The sequence below is a fragment of the Schistocerca cancellata genome, chromosome 4 (assembly GCF_023864275.1).
Source record: "Schistocerca cancellata isolate TAMUIC-IGC-003103 chromosome 4, iqSchCanc2.1, whole genome shotgun sequence".
NCBI classification, from domain to species: Eukaryota; Metazoa; Arthropoda; class Insecta; order Orthoptera; family Acrididae; genus Schistocerca; species Schistocerca cancellata.
In genome coordinates this window covers 623,106,130-623,126,740 of record NC_064629.1, presented here as the reverse complement: position 1 = coordinate 623,126,740, position 20,611 = coordinate 623,106,130, and the positions used below count along the sequence as shown (strand labels likewise).

Here is a 20,611-nt window from a genome sequence, read left to right as displayed (position 1 = left end):
AAATTCAATATTTCTTCTGTTACCCAAGGATTTCTACTAGTCCTCGTCTTTTTACCTACTTGATCCTCTGCTGCCTTCCCTACTTCATCCCTCAAAGCTACCCATTCTTCTTCTACTGTATTTCTTTTCTCCATTCCTGTCAATTGTTCCCTTATGCTCTCCCTGAAACTCTGTACAACCTCTGGTGCTTTCAGTTCATCCAGGTCCCATCTCCTTAAATTCCCACCTTTCTGCAGTTTCTTCAGTTTTAATCTACAGGTCATAACCAATAGATTGTGGTCAGAGTCCACATCTGCCCTTGGAAATGTCTTACAGTTTAAAACCTGGTTCCTAAATCTCTGTCTTACCATTATATAACCTATCTGATACCTTTTAGTATCTCCAGGCTTCTTACATGTACACAACCTTCTTTTATGATTCTTGAACCAAGTGTTAGCTATGATTAAGTTGTGCTCAGTGCAAAATTCTACCAGGCGGCTTTCTCTTTCATTTCTTAGCCCCAATCCATATTCACCTACTACGTTTCCTTCTCTCTCTTTTCCTACTACCGAATTCCAGTCACCCATGACTATTAAATTTTCGTCACCCTTCACTATCTGAATAATTTATTTTATTTCATCATACATTTCTTCAATTTCTTCGTCATCTGCAGAGCTAGTTGACGTATAAACTTGTACTACTGTAGTAGGTGTGGGCTTCGTATCTATCTTGGCCACAATAATGCGTTCACTATGCTGTTTGTAGTAGCTTACCCGCATTCCTATTTTCATGTTCATTATTAAAACTACTCCTGCATTACCCCTATTTGGTTTTGTGTTTATAACCCTGTAGTCACCTGACCAGAAGTCTTGTTCCTCCTGCCACCGAACTTCACTAATTCCCACTATATCTAACTTTAACCTATCCATTTCCCTTTTTAAATTTTCTAACGTGCCTGCCCGATTAAGGGATCTGACATTCCACGCTCCGATCCGTAGAACGCCAGTTTTCTTTCTCCTGATAACGACATCCTCTTGAGTAGTCCCCGCCCGTATATCCGAATGGGGGACTATTTTACCTCCGGAATATTTTACCCAAGAGGGCGCCATCATCATTTAATCATACAGTAAAGCTGCATGCCCTCGGGAAAAATTACGGCCGTAGTTTCCCCTTGCTTTCAGCCGTTCGCATTACCAGCACAGCAAGGCCGTTTTGGTTATTGTTACAAGGCCAGATCAGTCAATCATCCAGACTGTTGCCCTTGCAACTACTGAAAAGGCTGCTGCCCCTCTTCAGGAACCACACGTTTGCCTGGCATCTCAACAGATACCACTCCGTTGTGGTTGCACCTACGGTACGGCTATCTGTATCGCTGAGGCACGCAAGCCCCTCCACCAACGGCAAGGTCCATGGTTCATGGAGGGGAGGGGGGGGGAGGGACCATCCCTGAATATGGAAGTTAATAGGAATATAAAAAAGGGAGGAACGTTTATCTGTTGAGCAAGAGTAATAGAAGGCAGATTTCAGACTACCTAACAGATCAAAACTAAAATTTCTGTTCCGACACTGACAATGTTTAGTGTTTATGGAAAAAGTTCAAGGCTATCGTAAAATGCGTTTTAGACAGGTACGTGCCGAGTAAAACTGTGAGGGACGGGAAAAACCCACCATGGTTCAACAACAAAGTTAGGAAACTACTGCGAAAGCAAAGAGAGCTTCACTCCAAGTGTAAACGCAGCCAAAACCTCTCAAACAAGCAGAAGCTAAACGATGTCAAAGTTAGCGTAAGGAGAGCTATGCATGAAGCGTTCAGTGAATTCGAAAGTAAAATTCTATATACCGACTTGACAGAAAATCCTAGGAAGTTCTGGTCTTACGTTAAATCAGTAAGTGGCTCGAAACAGCATATCCAGACACTCCGGGATGATGATGGCATTGAAATAGAGGATGACACGCGTAAAGCTAAAATACTAAACACCTTTTTCCAAAGCTGTTTCACAGAGGAAGACCGCACTGCAGTTCCTTCTCTAAATCCTCGCACAAACGAAAAAATGGCTGACATCGAAATAAGTGTCCAAGGAATAGAAAAGCAACTGGAATCACGGGCGCGGCCGCTCTGGCGTAATCGACGGCGCCCGTATACCATACGGGCGAGCCTTTATTTCGCTCCGTAACCGCGTCTAGCGCGTCTCCGAAGCAGTTTTGTCAACTAATGTGGAGGTATTTCATTCTTCTTCCGCAAGAGGCAAGCACTTATCGGCTATCTCATCATGGGAGCGGCTGTGAGCACTGTAATGACGAAGTTACCTGCAGTTCATTCACAGGTGTTTACGATCGTGAAAATATCGTGCAGCGAGTTGACGGAGGCAGAGATCTTAGATATTATTTATGGAGATGCAGGATCTGAAATTGACGATTCTTACAAAGAGGAATCGTACTCTCCAGACGAAAGTACAAGTGATGATTCAGGTATGTATATGTCTCAATTGTTCATAAAGTGAAGAGTTCATTACCGCATTTTGTATTGTGAGTAATGTTCATTACTTCATTTGCATTTAGTACCCTTTAGTAGCAATGTTAGACAATGGTACAGACCATCAGTCACCGTCTGTGGTACCTGGTCGTGTGTGCCTCACTGAGCACAAAGAGCAAGATTGGTCGGAACTGAACGATCAGCCAGCACTGCCGGATTTCCGGAACGTAGTCGGCGTAGCATCATATTTTTCAGATGCCACTGAGGAGCTTCAATATTTTAGTTATTTCTTTGATGACAACCTTATTCGGCTAATCAAAAGTGAAACCAATCTGTACGCTATTACGACAATGAAACGCAAAGGTAGTTGAAAATAAACTCTGTTTGGCATAAGTGCTCTGCAGTAAAATTGCAAGAGATTTACTGGTCTCTCAGTATTATTTTGCGTATGTGCGTCATCAAATTGCCGAAAATCATTGATTATTGGGCAACAGACCCGTTTCCGCAGAAAGTATTTGCGAGTAAATTGTTGAGTCACGATCGATTTTGCGCTACATTGTCGATGCTACACTTGAATGACAATGCTACGTTAATTAGCAGAGGCGAAGAAAAGCACGATCCACTTCACAAAGTGAGGCCTTTGTTTGATTTCTTTGTGAATAAAAGCAAAATTAGCTTTCGTCCAGGCACGAATCTGACAATAAATGAGGCAATGTGTCCCTTTCGTGGTAGAACAAGCTTCAGAGTATACATGAAAAACAAACCCAATAAATATGGAATTAAATTGTATGCTCTCTGCGATTCATCAACTGGTTATATGCTTAACTGTGATGTACATACAGGTTCTGCAGGCAGTGTTGACAGTGGTATCCAGGACCTTGTAAAAAGGTTGTGTTCACAGTACTTTGGCAAAGGACATTGCACTTATATGGGTAGGTACTATACCAGTCCATCTCTTTCTGACATGTTGTGGGAAAATAAAGCTCTTGGAGTGGGAACTGTAATGAAAAACAGGAAAGGTTTGCGACGAACATTGAGAACACTAAAACTAAAAAAAAAAAGATCGTTTTTCAAAGGAAACACCATCTCTTGTCAGTGAAGTGGAAGTCAAAACTAGACTTTTTTCTGTCTTGCCACAAAGCATAAATTTACCAACACTAGTATTCAAGTGAGGGCCAAAGGTGGAATAGCAGAAATGCTGTAGTATACAGTGAAGTTGCAGCATTAGAAAATTGTAGCGAAATGCAGGAAGATCTGCAGCGGATAGGCACTTGGTGCAGGGAGTGGCAACTGACCCTTAACATACACAAATGTAATGTATTGCGAATACATAGAAAGAAGGATCCTTTATTGTATGATTATATGATAGCGGAACAAACACTGGTAGCAGTTACTTCTGTAAAATATCTGGGAGTATGCGTGCGGAACTATTTGAAGTGGAAAGATCATATAAAATTAAGTGTTGGTAAGGCGGGTACCAGGTTGAGATTCATTGGGAGAGTCCTTAGAAAATGTAGTCCAACAAAGGAGGTGGCTTACAAAACACTCGTTCCGTCTATACTTGAGTATTGCTCATCAGTGTGGGATCCGTACCAGATCGGGTTGACGGAGGAGATAGAGAAGATCCAAAGCGTGATAGCGTTACGGAGATGTTTAGCAAACTCAAGTGGCAGACTCTGCAAGAGAGGCGCTCTGCATCGCGGTGTAGCTTGCTCGCCAGATTTCGAGAGGGTGTGTATCTGGATGAGGTATCGAATATATTGCTTCCCCGTACTTATACCTCCCGAGGAGATCACGAATGTAAAATTAGAGAGATTCGAGCGCGCACAGAGGCTTTCAGAGAGTCGTTCTTCCCGCGAACCATACGCGACTGTAACAGAAAAGGGAGGTAATGACAGTGGCACGTAAAGTGCCTTCCGCCACACACCGTTGGGTGGCTTGCGGAGTATAAATGTAGATGTAGATGTAGATGTAGATGTAGATGTAGAATAGGACCTTAGGTTTTGTGAACTTTTATAATTTTCGCAGTTACAGTAAAGGATGATGCTGTGGCTTCTGTACTTTTACTTTTTTCATGCAACGATATTTTCCATATATCCCTCTACCGGGATCCTATTTTGAACTTCCTGCGTAGTGCTTCTTCACGACATAAGGAAGTCAGCCACACCAGAATCGAAACCACGCGTCGTTAACGATCTAACTTAGGAGTGAGAGGGGTTATTTCTGAGACACTAATAAGCGGAGTTTGTGTATTTATGCATAGTACACAAACGCTAAATCTGCTAAGACGAAAACGGTTACTGAAATCGAGTTCAATAGTGCGACAATATTGTGACTGCAATTACAGATCTATGGAACGGTATGCCTAAGACATATAGAATGTCACAAAGTCGTCTTCATGAGAACATGCCAGTTTTTACATGTTTTCATTTTCAAGCTTAAACACATGTATTGGTAAATAACAATAAGGAAACAGGCGTAATGTTTCAGAACATGTGTATCTGATCTATAGCCCAGATGAAACAAAGAAAGCGTAAACTGCAATTTTTATACCTTTAGGGCTAAAGTACTGAAACAATTAGGAGTTACGAAGGCTATATTGGTCGACAGAAACTAAGTTTTAGAGTCTCATGAAAATGCTGTCCCTGACTGGGAAGCAGAATACAAGTTAATTAACTCGAATATTTACAATTGTTACCCTACCCGATTAATTTTTCCCATCCAAACAGTCGATCATACATAAATCTCATCAACTTCAGGTTTCTCAAACGGTAAACAGTAACTACGTGAGATAGTTATGGTAGATGTTGTTGAAATAACCATCAGAGATCGCACTGCACTACAGAAATCAAAGAAAAGCTGTATTACGATGGCAGCATGGTGACTCTCTTCACTGAAACCCATACGTCATTTCAGTCCCTATAGACTTCTCTTTTTACGACACACATTTATCATCAAATTTTGGCTACTTCTTTGTTAGTAAATAGGACACTTGACTCGCATTTGTGAGGGCGACGATTCAAACCCGCGTCCGGCCACCCGGATTTAAGTTTTCCGTGATTTTCCTAAATCGCTCGAGGCAAAATAGGGGATGGTTCCTCTGAAAGGGAACGGCCGGTTTCCTATCCCATCCTTAATATATTCCGTGCTTATGCTCCGTCTCTACTCTAATCACCTCGATGTCGACGGGACGTTAAACCCAATCTTCTTTTCTTCTTTCCTTTGTTAATATAAGCAATTGGCAAATGCTACGAAATCCGAGAATTGCTGCACACATAATCACTAATAACCTGCAGTTGCTTTGCATGTTTTAACATTTTTGCATCTAATATGAATCTTCTGATCACAAAGTTTCATAAAAACTGTACTCTTGCTTAATCGCTCGTCGGCAGCTCCTACGCATTATGTCGGCGGCGCCATTTAAGCAAGAGGCTCGTCACTCTCCACAAGCATATCCACTTCCTCAGAGCCTGTTTTTGTCGTAAACATTACCTAACCTCTTAGCCATCCTTGATAAAATCCAGGAACTTACTGTAACCGCCATTTCTGTGAACGTGAAGAAGGATCTTGCAGATGGCAATAATATTCTGTTGGTGTGTGAGGACTGATCGGTCTGACTTTTATGACCACCCACCTAAGAGCATATTGGTGATACTCATTACTGCTGCATCTCGTCGTGGATAGATATTCGAAGTACTTAGTACTCGTCCGTGGCCGGAGACGGAGATAAGTGGCACCAGATTACACGCAACGGCTACGAGCTGTTTTACGATACAAGAAGGATTCTGAGACCTGAGCAAGCGCTAGATAACACCGAGAAAGAATTCGTGCATTCAGTAACAACCTTAGATCTAAGAACCTTTCGATAAAGGTGTACGGTCTGTATAAAACCAAATTCAGTAGACAAACTTGCTTCTGAGCCAAGAACATGGCTCGACTCTATCCCCCTAACTGCTGCAAATGCTAAAAATTCAGATATTTATGTGTGATATCTAATCATTTCACTCATGAAGATGTTTCGGCCAGGAATCAGATAGAGCGAGTGATTAGAGATGCAGTACACTTCGATAGACCTTATGATGCAGACAAATCATTAAAATACACGAATTCCTTACACATAGAGTGGGTGCCAGTCGCTGTCTGTAAAGCATTAGAGGGTCTCAACTTTCTACTGTCAGGTTGCGAAGTTAATCCCTCTACTTGTAGTTTTTCGCCATTGAGTATTAAGTATCACGCTAACACGATTCAAATCGTAATTATTCATATTTTATGGCGGAAGGAATTCTGCGAAATAGCTGCTATTTGTGCTTAAACAACGTGCAGAGGAAGTTAATGATGCAAGTGTGACCATAATTTACGGAGCCATTCTGCAACAGGGTGCAATTACAATTCATTTCATTAATGAAGAAATGACACATGGATTCATGACACTCAACAGCGTGTTGTTCATAAGCACAGGGCAAAACATCTCGTTACGAAGTACTCATAACACCCGCAAAAATATTACGCTTCAGTTCCTGTATACATTTAGCTGCTTACAGGTATTAATTCAAATTCTTCAGTGGCATTGCGCCAGAAGGTTACGCATGAAACGCGTAATGCTAATTTCGATGACGCAAAACATTCAAAAGTTTTAGCGTATAAGAGTTTTACCCTATGAATATTTGGATTCTGTAGAGATATTATGGGATACCATGCTACTCAATATCACAACGTTACCAATAAACTTAGAGACGAAACCGCGCAGAATATCAACACACGCAGTGAATGCATTGGGAATTTAGCATCGAAAATTTGAGGGCAGAGGCGTGACTACACATGGACACATATTCCTTGCTGTTGTGTGTGAACGGCTATCGAATTACTCTAAGCAAACTGATTCACTTAATTACCACCAGTCTTCGCCATTAAAGACCAGTTATACACTCCTGGAAATGGAAAAAAGAACACATTGACACCGGTGTGTCAGACCCACCATACTTGCTCCGGACACTGCGAGAGGGCTGTACAAGCAATGATCACACGCACGGCACAGCGGACACACCAGGAACCGCGGTGTTGGCCGTCGAATGGCGCTAGCTGCGCAGCATTTGTGCACCGCCGCCGTCAGTGTCAGCCAGTTTGCCGTGGCATACGGAGCTCCATCGCAGTCTTTAACACTGGTTGCATGCCGCGACAGCGTGGACGTGAACCGTATGTGCAGTTGACGGACTTTGAGCGAGGGCGTATAGTGGGCATGCGGGAGGCCGGGTGGACGTACCGCCGAATTGCTCAACACGTGGGGCGTGAGGTCTCCACAGTACATCGATGTTGTCGCCAGTGGTCAGCGGAAGGTGCACGTGCCCGTCGACCTGGGACCGGACCGCAGCGACGCACGGATGCACGCCAAGACCGTAGGATCCTACGCAGTGCCGTAGGGGACCGCACCGCCACTTCCCAGCAAATTAGGGACACTGTTGCTCCTGGGGTATCGGCGAGGACCATTCGCAACCGTCTCCATGAAGCTGGGCTACGGTCCCGCACACCGTTAGGCCGTCTTCCGCTCACGCCCCAACATCGTGCAGCCCGCCTCCAGTGGTGTCGCGACAGGCGTGAATGGAGGGACGAATGGAGACGTGTCGTCTTCAGCGACGAGAGTCGCTTCTGCCTTGGTGCCAATGATGGTCGTATGCGTGTTTGGCGCCGTGCAGGTGAGCGCCACAATCAGGACTGCATACGACCGAGGCACACAGGGCCAACACCCGGCATCATGGTGTGAGGAGCGATCTCCTACACTGGCCGTACACCACTGGTGATCGTCGAGGGGACACTGAATAGTGCACGGTACATCCAAACCGTCATCGAACCCATCGTTCTACCATTCCTAGACCGGCAAGGGAACTTGCTGTTCCAACAGGACAATGCACGTCCGCATGTATCCCGTGCCACCCAACGTGCTCTAGAAGGTGTAAGTCAACTACCCTGGCCAGCAAGATCTCCGGATCTGTCCCCCATTGAGCATGTTTGGGACTGGGATGAAGCGTCGTCTCACGCGGTCTGCACGTCCAGCACGAACGCTGGTCCAACTGAGGCGCCAGGTGGAAATGGCATGGCAAGCCGTTCCACAGGACTACATCCAGCATCTCTACGATCGTCTCCATGGGAGAATAGCAGCCTGCATTGCTGCGAAAGGTGGATATACACTGTACTAGTGCCGACATTGTGCATGCTCTGTTGCCTGTGTCTATGTGCCTGTGGTTCTGTCAGTGTGATCATGTGATGTATCTGACCCCAGGAATGTGTCAATAAAGTTTCCCCTTCCTGGGACAATGAATTCACGGTGTTCTTATTTCAATTTCCAGGAGTGTATATTCATCTGCCCATCAGCTCCTACCTCTCGGCTCCCCTTACGACTTATTTTTATGTATGGCTTAATGTGACTGCTGTAAATGCACTTTTCTAGTTCTCACTCAGTATTTTAATGATGAGGCAACCATTCACGGCGAGTAATGTAAGTGGTTAGAGTGTAACTAAGCAGTACATGTATTTTATTTCAAAAAATAGTATTAATTTAATAATTTAGTGGGATAATTTGGCTCGTTGTGAATACCTCTAATTTTTCGTACATCTGCAGATGGCTGAAAACAATTATTCACACTACTGTGCAAATTTACGGATGATACAGCTAAACCAACATACTAACAACTTATTGGAAAAGAATGAAAGTAAGGGACCATGTTGCCAGAAGTAACCCAGCTGTACACAGAAAATTCGACGTCACACGGTGTGAGATTAGCGTGTCTGTAAATGCGGCTGGCCACGCAAAACGAGGCAGTTGAAGGAACGGGAAAGGACAGTGTGTGTCAATCGGCGAGAGGTTATGGTGCACTGTGATGGTGTTCTTCATTATAACATGGCCCAGAGCCAACATTTAAATGACGTGATAAGGAAAAGAATCATCGGGAAACTGGGAGAAGGACGACGTGCATTGAGTGCAGCTCACAGCATTATTTCACGTGAGTTGACTGGGAGCGTTCTGGACAACTGGCTCTGCTGTAGCTACAGCAGCAGATGGCCGCTACATTATGCTAGAGGCAGGAAAGGACCCACGTCAAACAATGGGTGCAATTGCAACTTCATTTAACAGCATTGCAAGACACGTAATATCACGGTCCTCATTGTCAAGGCGACTGTATTTGTGTGGTCACTGTGCTAGACGACCAGTACATCGTGTTCTGTTGACACCCACACATCGGCGGCACCATTTTTGATGATGCCAAGAGCATGGGTACTGGACGAAGGAGGAGTGGGGTGCGTCATTTTTTTCGAAGAGAGCAGATTCAGTCTGAACAGTGATTGTGGACGTATCCTTTTATAGCGAGAGGTGTGAACACGTAATATACCGAGAAACGTTTTCGAACTTGATCGCTTTGGTCGTCCATTTGACGTGTTTTGGGGAGGAAAAATACTGCATGGGCTTACTGACCTCCAAAATTTTGAACGCGGTACACTCTATTGGCCACCGTACTTTGACACTGTGCTCCTTCCCCATGTTCGTCTTTTGAGGAGTGCATTCGTCCTGACTTCCCTGACAATGCGCGACCGCAGAGGAATGGAACGCCTTACCACAATGACTCCTTATCAACCTTAGCGACCGCCATGGAACCACTATGCAGAGCCCGCATTGCCCTCAGCGGTGATCATATACCATATTAAGAGCCATGTTCCGTTTTCTCATTGTCCATGGGATCATCACGAATTGCGGTGACATTCTAATTACGGTCTTTGAATAATAGTGTCATTTCTGTTTGTTTCACTGCGCATCTCTTTCACTTACATTCTTACTATACTGTAACTGTTATTTTTATGCATGGATCAAGTTTCATGTTGGGTATGTTAATTGGCAGTGATACAGCACAGGAAAATTACTTTCATCCTTAGGTTTTGCACACCATTACACAATAAGTTGGTCAATAGGAGTGTCTTGAATGAAATATCTGTAAATGTAGCACTTTAAAGCTCTCATTCACTAGACGTTTTTCCCTTGGTTTGGTCCATACTATCACCTCTGAAAGCTGCCTGCTCTAAACTCTTTGCAAAAACAGTACCGGTGCATTCCACTGTCAGAAGTATCAGAACAATTTTCACTTATAGCTTTCGAACCGCTCGTTTCCGCACCAGGGTCCCTTACGTCAAATTGATACATTCACCCTTCTCTATCAACGACACGGAATAATCCACATTAAGTAATTCCTGTTACTTTTTCCGTGTTGTACGTATCAGGTGACGTTTCCTCACTAATTCTGTGTGCTGCCATAGCAATAAATACGGCAATGATGGACGCATATCCGACTGTCATGATGAATTCCAGCACCGACAATTTGCGTTCCTTAGGAGTCTGTAGTGTTCCGTATGTCAGTTGACCAACAAATACCCATCGTATTTATAGGCATACTAGCAGCTCAGAACAATTGCAGATAGAGGTACAAATGAAGGTTTTTTGTGACTCGTTAAGGCAACAAATGCTTCTCTAACTCTAGTCTCCACTTCGTCAACGAGAGGAAGAGATAGTATGTTTCACTATACGTCGATAACACCCTGCGAACTGACTCCATTAAAATACTGAGAGGGTTTTGTATCAGCTACCCGAGGTTTTAAAGTGCTTCTACATCTACATCTATACTCTAGAAACCTCTGTGAAGCACGTGGCAGAGAGTAATTCCCATGTAGTAAGCTTTTTCCCTGTTCCATTTGCGTATAGAGCCTGGGAAGATTGACTGCTTAAATGCTGCTGTGTGCTCCATAAATAGTCTAATGTTATCTTCATGATCCCCAAGGGAGCAGTTCGTAGGGAGTTGCAGTTGTCTCCTAGATTATCTCTTAAGTCTGACACTTCAAACTTTGTAAGTGAACTTTCGCGGGATCTTCAACCGCCTCCCAGATCAGCTTTTTGAGCATCTCGGTGAAGCTCCCTCAGGGGGCAAAAAAACGTGTGATTATTAGTGCTCCACTCCTTTTTAAATGCTCTTGTCTCTGTTGGTGCTATTTGTTACGATTTTGAAAAACTTTAGAAATATTCTCAGATGGATCGCACAAGTGTGTTCTAAGTGTATTCGTTTCTCCTTGTAGACTAAGAATATTCCCCACTGTTCTACCAATAAACCGAGGACAGTCACCTGCTTTACCTACTACTGAGCCTGTACGACCATTCCAATTTACATCCCTACTAAGGGGGGTGTTAAACAAGGGAATTTGTACAGCTTGACCGATTCCAGTTGTGACTCAGTGATATTGAAGACACGAAATACTACATTTTTACGGTTTGTGAATTGCAAAATTTTGCATTTGTCAACATTTAAAAAGGTGGGCGCCAATCTTTGAAATACTTGGAAAATATATCAAGATCTGACTGTATATTTGCGCAGTTCTTATTAGAGAGAATTCATTATAGGTAACTGCACCACTTGCAAAGGTTTTAGGTCAGTATTAATAAAAAATGGTTCAAATGGCTCTGAGCACTATGGGACTCAACAGCTTAGGTCATAAGTCCCCTAGAACTTAGAACTACTTAAACCTAACTAACCTAAGGACATCACACACACCCATGCCCGAGGCAGGATTCGAACCTGCGACCGTAGCAGTCCCGCGGTTCCGGACTGCAGCGCCAGAACCGCTAGACCACCGCGGCCGGCTCAGTATTAATATTGTCTGTTCGGTCATTAATGCACTACGTGATCAGAAAGGCAACCAACACACTTCCCTGGGACACACCAGATGTTACTTCTTCGTCTGTCGATGACTACGCATCTTCTGTTCAGAGAAATCCTCGATTCAGTCTCAAATTATTTGATACCCCATGTACTGTATAGTCGTCTTTCTTTATTAAGAATTGGTGTGGTACTGACTCACATAATTTTCAGAGGTCAGGAAACATTGCATTTATCAGACTACCTTAACACTTTCAGTACTACAGTGAACCAGTGGGGATTTGCTGCATGTTATTACTATGTATCAGAGTCGAACTGGTAAACCAAAACCTGATTATGTTTAGCAGAATTCTTATAATTACGACTTGCACCTGTAGTTTGTGTATCTTCAAGTTTCGCTGGTAACCCTCTGCTCCTCTCCCCACCATATTGTCGCATCGGATTTGGTTGCGCCTGCAGATAGTCAGCCCAATGAACAGAGTTGCTAAGCGGGCTGCTGTGGCGCCTTCCCGAGAATTACGTGTCAATAAACTGCACGCACGTTTGGCGTTTGCCGCTTCAAACATTCTCATATTGAGCACCTATAATATGAAGTAAAAACTTGGAGAGATGCTCTATTCACTCATGTATGTCTGTTTTCTGAATGTCTTTTATATTTTTCACAGTCGTCGTCCGAAACATTGGAGGTTCTTATGAACATGTCATTACGTCCAACCCCTACCCGCAATGGAAAACAAAACGGCCCAAATATATTCATTTTTTTAAATTTTGAAAGTGGTATTAATTAAAGTAAACGTACGTTAATGTCTTTCACATCGAAAGAAATTGGTAGTGAAAGGATTAATCCATTTGTAAGGAGTGCTGAGTGATATATTTTCCACTTCTACTACAGATCTGCCATTATAGAGGGACCTGCGGTACAATTTGGATGACCTTATTTTCATTATATATTTTTATGTTATAGAAAAACATGGGTTTCTACTTACACATACACTGATGTAGCAAAACATTATGACTACCAGTTTAATAGCTTTCTTTCTCTCTTTGGAATGAAATACATCACTGATTCCGCATATCTGGAATGCTACAGTTTGTTTGTAGGTTTGTGGAGGTATGTGACATTAAATAACTACGCACAGTTCACGCAATTCGCGTAAATAACGACCCCCGATTTGCGTGCCGGTGATGGCTCCCAATATCGACCTAGATTGGGTTCCATAGGATTTACTTCAGGCGAACTTGGTCGCCGAGATATCAACGTGAGTTCACTATAACGATCCTCAAACCACTATACCACGGTTGTGGCTCCAAGACACAGACAGCTTCAACATGACATCGCCGTCGGGGAAGATATCAAGCATGAAGGAATGCAGATGGTTCGCATCTGTCGGCATGTCATCTATTACTACCACAGGTCCCATGCAAGCGCAGGAGAATGTCTTCCATAGCATAAAACTGTTCCCACGCCTTCGTTCGTTGCGCGCTGCACATTTCGAGCAGCAGTTCACCTCGATGATGGCGTTTGTTGAGACGACCATCGATCTAGTGTAGCAAAAATGTGATTCACCCGAAGAGACGACACGTTTTCATTAATCGACAGTCAAACCCCGATGATCCCGTGCCCACTGTATCGTAATTGTCGATGTCGTTGGATCAACACGTGAACACGCAGGGGTGGTTTACTGAGGAGCTCTATGTTCAACAAAGTACGATGAACAGTGTGCTCCGAAACACTTGTGTCTGCACCAGAATTGCGCTCTTCCGACAGAGATGCCACAGATCACCATCCATCCTACTTTACAGAGCAGACAAGCCTCCGAATCCCAGTCTGTGAATAGTCGGGGACGTCCAACCATGTAGCGCCTGGTGGTAGTTTCCCTGTTCTTCTACCTCTTTCCGTAGAAGCTCACACTGGTAGCAGGTGGACATTTGACCAGCTTCGCTATTTTCAAGATACTCGTTCACAGGTTCTGCGTAATAATAATCTGCCCTTTTTTTCAAAGTCGCTTATCTCAATGGATTTACCCATTCGAAGCCCATATCTTCGCCAGTGTTAACCCTCGTCCCCTCGTCCGTGTCTGCTCCGGATATATACTTTTGTTACGCGTCACGAGCCCACAATGTGGCATCCAGAGTCGTGCTGGGCAGTGGTCATAATGTTTTGCTTTGTCAGTGTATATTGTGTAGATGGACTGACATACATTTAACATAGTTGGCAATTGTATTTTGACTGTGGATCTATATGTGCTGAATTAAGGTAGTAATAAATTTGTAATGACAATAACTTGGCACTTTAGCAGCTACGTTGTCATATGTTTACAAAGTATGAGGACTGTATGTTTACAACAATCGTAGGTGCTAGTAATTTTTAGGTGTTTATTGGACAGATGTTTCTCATTCGGCGTGTATGCTTTTGTTAACTTCTAATTTCGATCATTTTTCGTAAATTAAGACATTCTCGTACGTACTGGAATGACGCTCTGACATATGTTTCCAGACTACGTATATGAGCAACGATGTTAAGGTTTTATTTTGGTGTGCGTCATCTTTGGCCGTGCTCTACGCTTTGAATTTATCCGGTTTCTTTTTCGAATATTTCAAAACATTTTTTAAACTATGCTAAGTTATGTTTGTCTTGTGGTTGGTTTCTTACATGTATAAGAATTGCAAGTTCCTCGAGAATGTTCATGATAGGAACTTTCGGATTTGTTTGAAGTACCTGCAATGCGTTTTCAATACTATATACAGTGTGTTGAACGGTATTTTAAGAGGAGAAAAATTTATTTGGTGGTTATCGCTACTTCTAATGTGTTCTTTAAACCTTGACAGAAAGTTTCTTCCTGTCCGGCCTATGTAGAAATAATTACAGCTGTTGCATGTGTTTCGGTATAAATCAGGGCTAGCATAGATCACTCGTTTAGTGTTACCTGATCATAATCGCAGTTCTAGGTTGTTAGTGGTCCGAATAATGCGATAATTTTGTCCAAGACTGGACTCATAAGTACTTGGAATGTATTTTGTTTTTTTCTAGATGTTGTTTCTTTGATTGGTAGTATTTCGCTATGCACTCTGTTGACATTCGGTATAATTTAGTGGCGATATTAGGGCCAAATTGTTTTTATGCTGAATGTGTGGAGTGTGTACATCTCTTTTTGAATTTTGGGTGATTCTAGTGGTAGATTTGGCAGTCTATTAAGATGGGGCGAAAATATGTTTTTGTGACGTTGGGTGACAGGAGTTGGCACGTATTATGCAGTCCGTGGAGGTATGCTTTTATAATGGTCGAATTTGTGTTAGCCATCCTTTTTGCTGATGTCATATGAGCTCGGCCAAAGGCGGGAAACAAATTATGTCAGTATGTTAGAGAAAAGCTTGAAAATTCTTTCTGGAAACGAGACGAGTCTAGCGGGTGTTGCGCAGGTACCTCGGCGTGGTGGGCGTGACGCCGACGCCGGGCCCGGCGCAGCCGTCTGCGGGGGAGGTGCAGGCGGACAGCCCGCTGACGGAGGCGCGCGCGCTCTGCTCGTCGCTGCCCGGGCTGGTGCAGCAGCAGGTGGCCGAGTGCGTGGACAAGCCGGGCGCCATACACTCCGTGTCCGACGGCGCGCGCCGCGGTATCCAGGAGTGCCAGTACCAGTTCCGCAACGAGCGCTGGAACTGCACCACCAAGAACGACGAGCAGAGCGTCTTCGGCAACATCCTCAAGAGAGGTACGACTCTCTTTCTTACTGCACAAGTATCTCCTGCACTTTTGTATGCTTTCTCTGACGTCACATTAATGATTTTCAGAGTGATGTCCAAAGATTTTGTTGTGCATTCAAATAATTAGCCTTTGTTATTAAAACTGAATAGTGCCAATGATACGTGTTAGATGGATGATGCTCAGTGTACATTCTCAGATCAAAAGTATCTGGGTACCTATCAGTAGACACTAATGTGGGGCGTGTTCACACTTGACGTGTATGACGACGTGAACTCTGCAAGGTGACGCTTTCAGTGAGGTGTCCGAATGTCTGTGGAGGAATAGCAGTCCATTCTTCCTCAAGAACCATGACTACAGGAGGTAGAGATACTGGACGCTGGTGTCTGCAGGGAAGTCGACTTTCTGACTCATCCCATTGGGCTCAGGTCGGAACTCTGTGCAAGCCAGTCCATTTAAGGAATGTACTTTATGATAGGGTGTATTGTCATGCTGACACAATCATCGTCTCCGAACTGCAACGCTACTGTACACAGCACACAATGCTGTAAAATGTGTTCAATTTCTCCGCATTTAGTGTTTTCTTAAGAACAATAAGTGGACAATGTGGTCACCGCCAGACACCACACTTGCTAGGTGGTAGCCTTTAAATCGGCCGCGGTCCGTTAGTATACGTCGGAACCGCGTGTCGCCACTATCAGTGATTGCAGACCGCCGCCACACGGCAGGTCTAGTCTAGAGAGACTCCCTAGCACTCGCGCCTGTTGTACAGCCGACTTTACTAGCCATGGTTCACTGTCTACATACGCTCTCATTTGCAGAGACGACAGTTTAGCATAGCAGACAACGTTCTCTAAGCCTTCGTCAAATCCAGACCCATCCGTCAGACTGCCATAGGGTGTACAGTGATTCATCCCTCCAAATCAGTTGTTCCCAGCCGTCCACTGTCTAGTGGTGACGCTCTGTCTACACCAACTCAAGCATCGCTTCGCATATGGCGAGCTGTTCGACCATTGTTACCCGGCCTTTTTGACTCCTACGCACCTTCGTTGTACTAGCTGTTAGCACTCTGGAAAACACGAGTAACACCTTCCCTTGATTTCAGGCGATTTTTTACAACCACACTCCGCAACTCTCGACGAACCCTGTCCGTCAGTAGATGAGGTATGAATTGTCGTTTTTATCTGTGGTTGTCCCTTCGCGTCTCCACTTCACAATAACTACAGAAAACAGTCGATCTGTGTACCTTTAGAAGTGTTGAAACGTCTCTGATGGATTTTTTCCTCAGCTACCATCCAATGACTTGTCCAATTTCAAAAACATTGAGCTCTCCTGACCGACACGTTTTCCTGTTACTCCTTCACTGATCCCACAGTACTCCATGCCTCCTTTTATACTGGTGGGTCCGGCTCTCGTGACATTTACTGCTTCATTCCGAGTCACATACGGGAATCCACATACTTTTTATCAGGCAGTGTACCATTTTTCTCATCATCGGTGGACTGTAGTTTTATCCAGCCTCAAGATGATGGGTCAGTCTCTCCATAATCCTAGTAATTTGATTGCGGTTGTGACCTTCAAGGTTTGCGTGACTTTCGCACGACATCAACTGTGTCCCAGCAGCTATGAAAATAAACTGTTATAAAATATCAGGAATCATTTACTAAGAGAGGTGTTCTACTAGCACAGAACAACATAGACTGAGGTGCTGTTGGTAATATTAGGCTTACTAGCTCTAGGCCTAACCGTAAGAAAGAGAAGAAAACATTAACAGCTCAGAAAGGGCGAATATGACAAGGTAACGGAGACGCTGTGCACAAGAGCCAGGAAATTAGGACATGCGTTGATAGGGGATGGCAAGATATCTGGGACAGGGCAGAAACAGGGAGGAGAACCTACCAGTTCCTTCCTAACATACAACAAAGAACAAGAATGACATACTTGCTTTCGACGAAGTGAGCTATACGCTACCTGTAGGGACATGGTCCATATCCCAGCTACTTACTGAATATGCACCACAGGCAGTTATGAATGTAGAACAATCGACACCGCGGATCACATCGTCTGGGAATGTGCCGTTTGAAAAAATGTTACAGCCCAAGACATGAACGCCTCTGGTACTACAACGGTCAATATCATAATAAGGAATGAGGAACCGTGGCATAACTGAATTCATTGACAGCTAAAATATCAACTTATGAACTGCAAACCTACATGGTTGAGAGAACCAAGAGGAGGCCATACAGCATGATAACGAGACGCGCCAGGGCACAACATCCACCTAAAAAACCTTCTGGAAGAAGTGAGGAGATGAGCCTCGGGGAGGATCAGAAAGGAGTTCCCGAGACCCTGACAGCCATTCCCCAATCTCTACACCTTGGATAGCATAGCAGCGCAGCCCTTGTTGATCCTGAGTTGTACCTCAGTGTGCCAGGAGCTAACCATCCAGACAAAGGAGAGACCCAACTTGGTTCTGATACCAAGTACAGTAGTGTAGTGTAGTGTGCTGTAGTGCTGTGAAGTAAGGTGTTGTATAATAGAGTAACCCAGAATTATAAATTACAAACTTTGTAATCTACAGACGAGTAGTGTGTGTCTTCTGGAATCTGAATGAACAGACATCTATCCGCCAGATGGCCAAGTGGTAGTATGGACTTTTTATGTGTGTTCTATGTAGATTACCCCCGCCCCTCAGTTAACCCCAGTTAAACAGCATAATGCTTAGTTATTACCAGTACATTATAAACTATGTTACAAATAGTATGTGCTATATTCATGACAATTCATGTGGAACATTCGGTGGTCTGTTCTTTTATATACATAACAGACTAAAAGAAAATATCAAATAAATAAATAAATCTTCTACTAGCAGGAGCATGAACTAACTAATGGGTGAGCCCACATTCTCCTCCGGGGGCTGTACACCTATAAGGTCTCAATGTTGGAACAATTTCGTGGAGCAGTTTGTGTTTGGAGCTCGCGGTATAGAGATGAGTCTGTCGGCAGCGCTCGCGCGGTGTCCGAGTCAAATTTTGAGCTCTATGTGCCGGAATTCGTGTTTTGAAGTGTTTAACTTCTTGAAGTTGGGAGTTTGTTATCATTGGCGATCGACACAGTTACTTTCTCAATAGGAACGGCTACATGAATCGGAAGTCCATATCTGTGCGCAACCGTGGAATTATTTTTAGATCTTCTACGATTTTCTAGGAGAGCGTTATGGTTTAGGAAGCGTGAAAATGCTCATTAGAAAGAGAGACCTTACGAGAGAGTGAAGCAATTAGCTAGCTAGAGGTGGTGTTTAATGAAAAGAGCAGACTAGGCGAAGTCAATAGAAGGCAAAGAATTATATTTATTTTCACGGAAAGCCAGTTGCGGTGGCCGAGCGGTTCTAGGCGCTACAGTCTGGAACCGCGCGACCGCTACGGTCGCAGGTTCGAATCCTGCTTCGGGCATGGATGTGTGTGATGTCCTTAGGTTAGTTAAGTTTAAGTACTTCTAAGTTCTAGGGGACTGGTGACCTCAGATGTTGAGTCCCATAGTACTCAGAGCCATTTGAACCACTTTTTTTTTTCGCGGAAACTTGAAGATTGATGTTTGGAAATTGTAAATTTGTGTAAGATCTTATGAGACCAAACTGCTGGGGTCATCGGTCTCTGAGCTTACACACTACTTAATCTAACTTAAACTAACTTACACTAAGGACAACACACACACCCATGCTGGAAGGAGGACTCGAACCTCCGACGGGGGGAGCGGAGCGAACCGTGACAAGGCGCCTAAGACCGCACGGCTATCCCGCGCGGCGAAGTCTGATGTTTCTTATGCGCTTTTCGACCAGCTGACTGAGTTTTATTCCTGTTTCGTCACTATGCAGACTGTCGGCGCAAGTTGCTGGGAACCACTCGGAATCGGTCTACCGGCTATTAGCGATGTACCTTACACAATACAACGGGCGGATCGCAGAGTCTCTCTGAAAGTAGTTGGATTGCTACAGGGAATATGTTAGTGTTATGGGAGTAGTCCTCATTTTAACTGTTTCTCTCGGGTCAAAGTGAAGCCCCCGCCTCTTACTTAACACGTTCACGCCGGCGTGCACCACCGGTGGCTTACGTTACTCCCAACCATCGTACTGGGTGTACCACAAGCTGTTCACGCAGGACTCTACGAATTATGCTCCAAGCAATATAATAACGTGTGCTGTATTACTGATCAGCCAGGCGCAACAAACAGCTCTGAATACAATTGTGTGTGGCCCCTCAACGAAAGAGCTTTCTGAATATGTGTTGTCATATAATTTGTGATTAATTTACAGTAAAATAATTTTATGTGATCTCTCGTTGCTTTACCAAAAAAGGTTCAGTATAGCAAAATAGTAGCCTCGGGCGTTAGGATACAACCTCCGTCCCGCAGCGTAAAACAGGAAAAGCAGCGCCGCCGGGCGGTGGAAAGTATGAATATGCGCGCCACCCCACGGTGAGAAACGGAGTTCTGAGCGCCAACGTCAAAGTGTTAGACTGATTTTAATAGCGTATTAGTGCTGAGAATTTACCTGCTGAGAATTTATCCGCTAATAAACGTTCCCGAGTATATCTATGAAGCGTTACGTTGTCTAAATTTTCTCGAGTGTTGTACACAGAACGAATTCAGACCGCGGCCAGTAGTAGTACTTCGCTCGAAGACCCTGAAGTTCCGTGGTCGAGACTCAAGGATCATAATATTCTCTTCTTAAGCTCCATAAGGTTGGGCGACAATAATTTACCAAACGAACCCAGA

The 20,611-nt window shown here is 44.0% G+C and overlaps 1 protein-coding gene across 2 annotated transcripts in view; it reads left to right on the top strand.

Moving 5' to 3' along the window:
• LOC126183507 (protein Wnt-16-like) overlaps positions 1-20,611 on the top strand; it is an 836,736-nt gene that overhangs the window by 403,451 nt on the left and 412,674 nt on the right. For both annotated transcript variants that reach the window (XM_049925556.1, XM_049925555.1), the window contains exon 2: positions 15,559-15,848. In XM_049925556.1, the coding sequence (XP_049781513.1) occupies positions 15,559-15,848 (290 nt within the window). The remainder of the gene's footprint in view (positions 1-15,558; positions 15,849-20,611) is intronic.